At 55.7% G+C, this 1046-nt stretch overlaps 1 protein-coding gene across 1 annotated transcript in view; it reads left to right on the top strand.

Annotated features, from left to right (window-relative positions):
- The window catches only part of LOC104991787 (mucin-2-like), a gene marked incomplete at its 3' end in the record, with an annotated part of 16980 nt that overhangs the window by 15141 nt on the left and 793 nt on the right, over nt 1–1046 (top strand). The window contains exons 22-23 of the mRNA XM_010844393.1: nt 3–150; nt 448–762. Coding sequence (XP_010842695.1) covers nt 3–150; nt 448–762 — 463 coding nt within the window. The remainder of the gene's footprint in view (nt 1–2; nt 151–447; nt 763–1046) is intronic.

The following is a 1046-nucleotide window of genomic DNA, read 5'->3' as shown; positions in this document are numbered from 1 at the left end:
AGCCAACCGCTACCCCAACCCCCATCCCAACCACCACCCCACAAACCACCACCCTGCCAACGACTATCCCAACTGCAACCACTACAGTCACCACAGTGACATCAACCCCATGTCTGCCGGACTGCAGATGGACTGGCTGGCTGGATTCTGGTAAACCGAACGATACCGAAGCAGATGGAGACGTTGAATCCCTTGAGAACATCTGCAAGAGGGGCTGGGTAGCAGACATCTCCTGCAGAGCCACCATGTTTCCCAACACTCCCCTCCAAGAGCTTGAACAAACTGTGGTGTGTGACACCTCTGTTGGGCTTGTGTGCAAAAACCAGGACCAGAAGCCAGGGGGAGCCACCCAGCCTGCCTGCCTCAACTACGAGATCAACGTCTACTGCTGTTTTGTTCAACCTAACTGTGTCTCCACACCTTCGACGAGCACTACCAAGACCCCAGGCTCATCATCTACCACCCGTTCAACAGAGACTCCAACCCCAACACCCACCACCACAGAGACCACCACCCCCACCACACCCACCACCACAGTGACCCCAACACCAACACCCACCACCACAGAGACCCCAAGCTCAACATTTACCACCACAACAGAGACCACAACTCAAACACCCACCAGCACAGTGACCACCACCCCCACCACAACCACAGAGACCACCACCGCCACCACTACCACAACCACAGGGACCCCAACCCCAACACCCACAACCACTCAGTGTCTGCCGGACTGCAGATGGACTGGCTGGCTGGATTCTGGTAAACCAGATTATACCAAAACAGGCGGAGACGACGAATCCCTTGAGAACATCTGTGAGAGGGGCTGGGTAGCAGACATCTCCTGCAGAGCCGCCATGTTTCCCAACACTCCCCTCCAAGAGCTTGAACAAACTGTGGTGTGCAACACCTCTGTTGGGCTTGTGTGCAAAAACCAGGACCAGAAGCCAGGGGGAGCCACCCCACCTGCCTGCTTCAACTACGAGATCAACGTCTACTGCTGTTTTGTTCCACGTAACTGTGTCTCCACACCTTCGACGAGCACT

The sequence above is a fragment of the Bison bison genome, unplaced genomic scaffold (genome assembly GCF_000754665.1).
Source record: "Bison bison bison isolate TAMUID 2011002044 unplaced genomic scaffold, Bison_UMD1.0 scf7180017847995, whole genome shotgun sequence".
NCBI classification, from domain to species: Eukaryota; Metazoa; Chordata; class Mammalia; order Artiodactyla; family Bovidae; genus Bison; species Bison bison.
The sequence above is the reverse complement of the archived record's forward strand: the minus strand, read 5'-3'. Positions and strand labels throughout refer to the sequence as shown.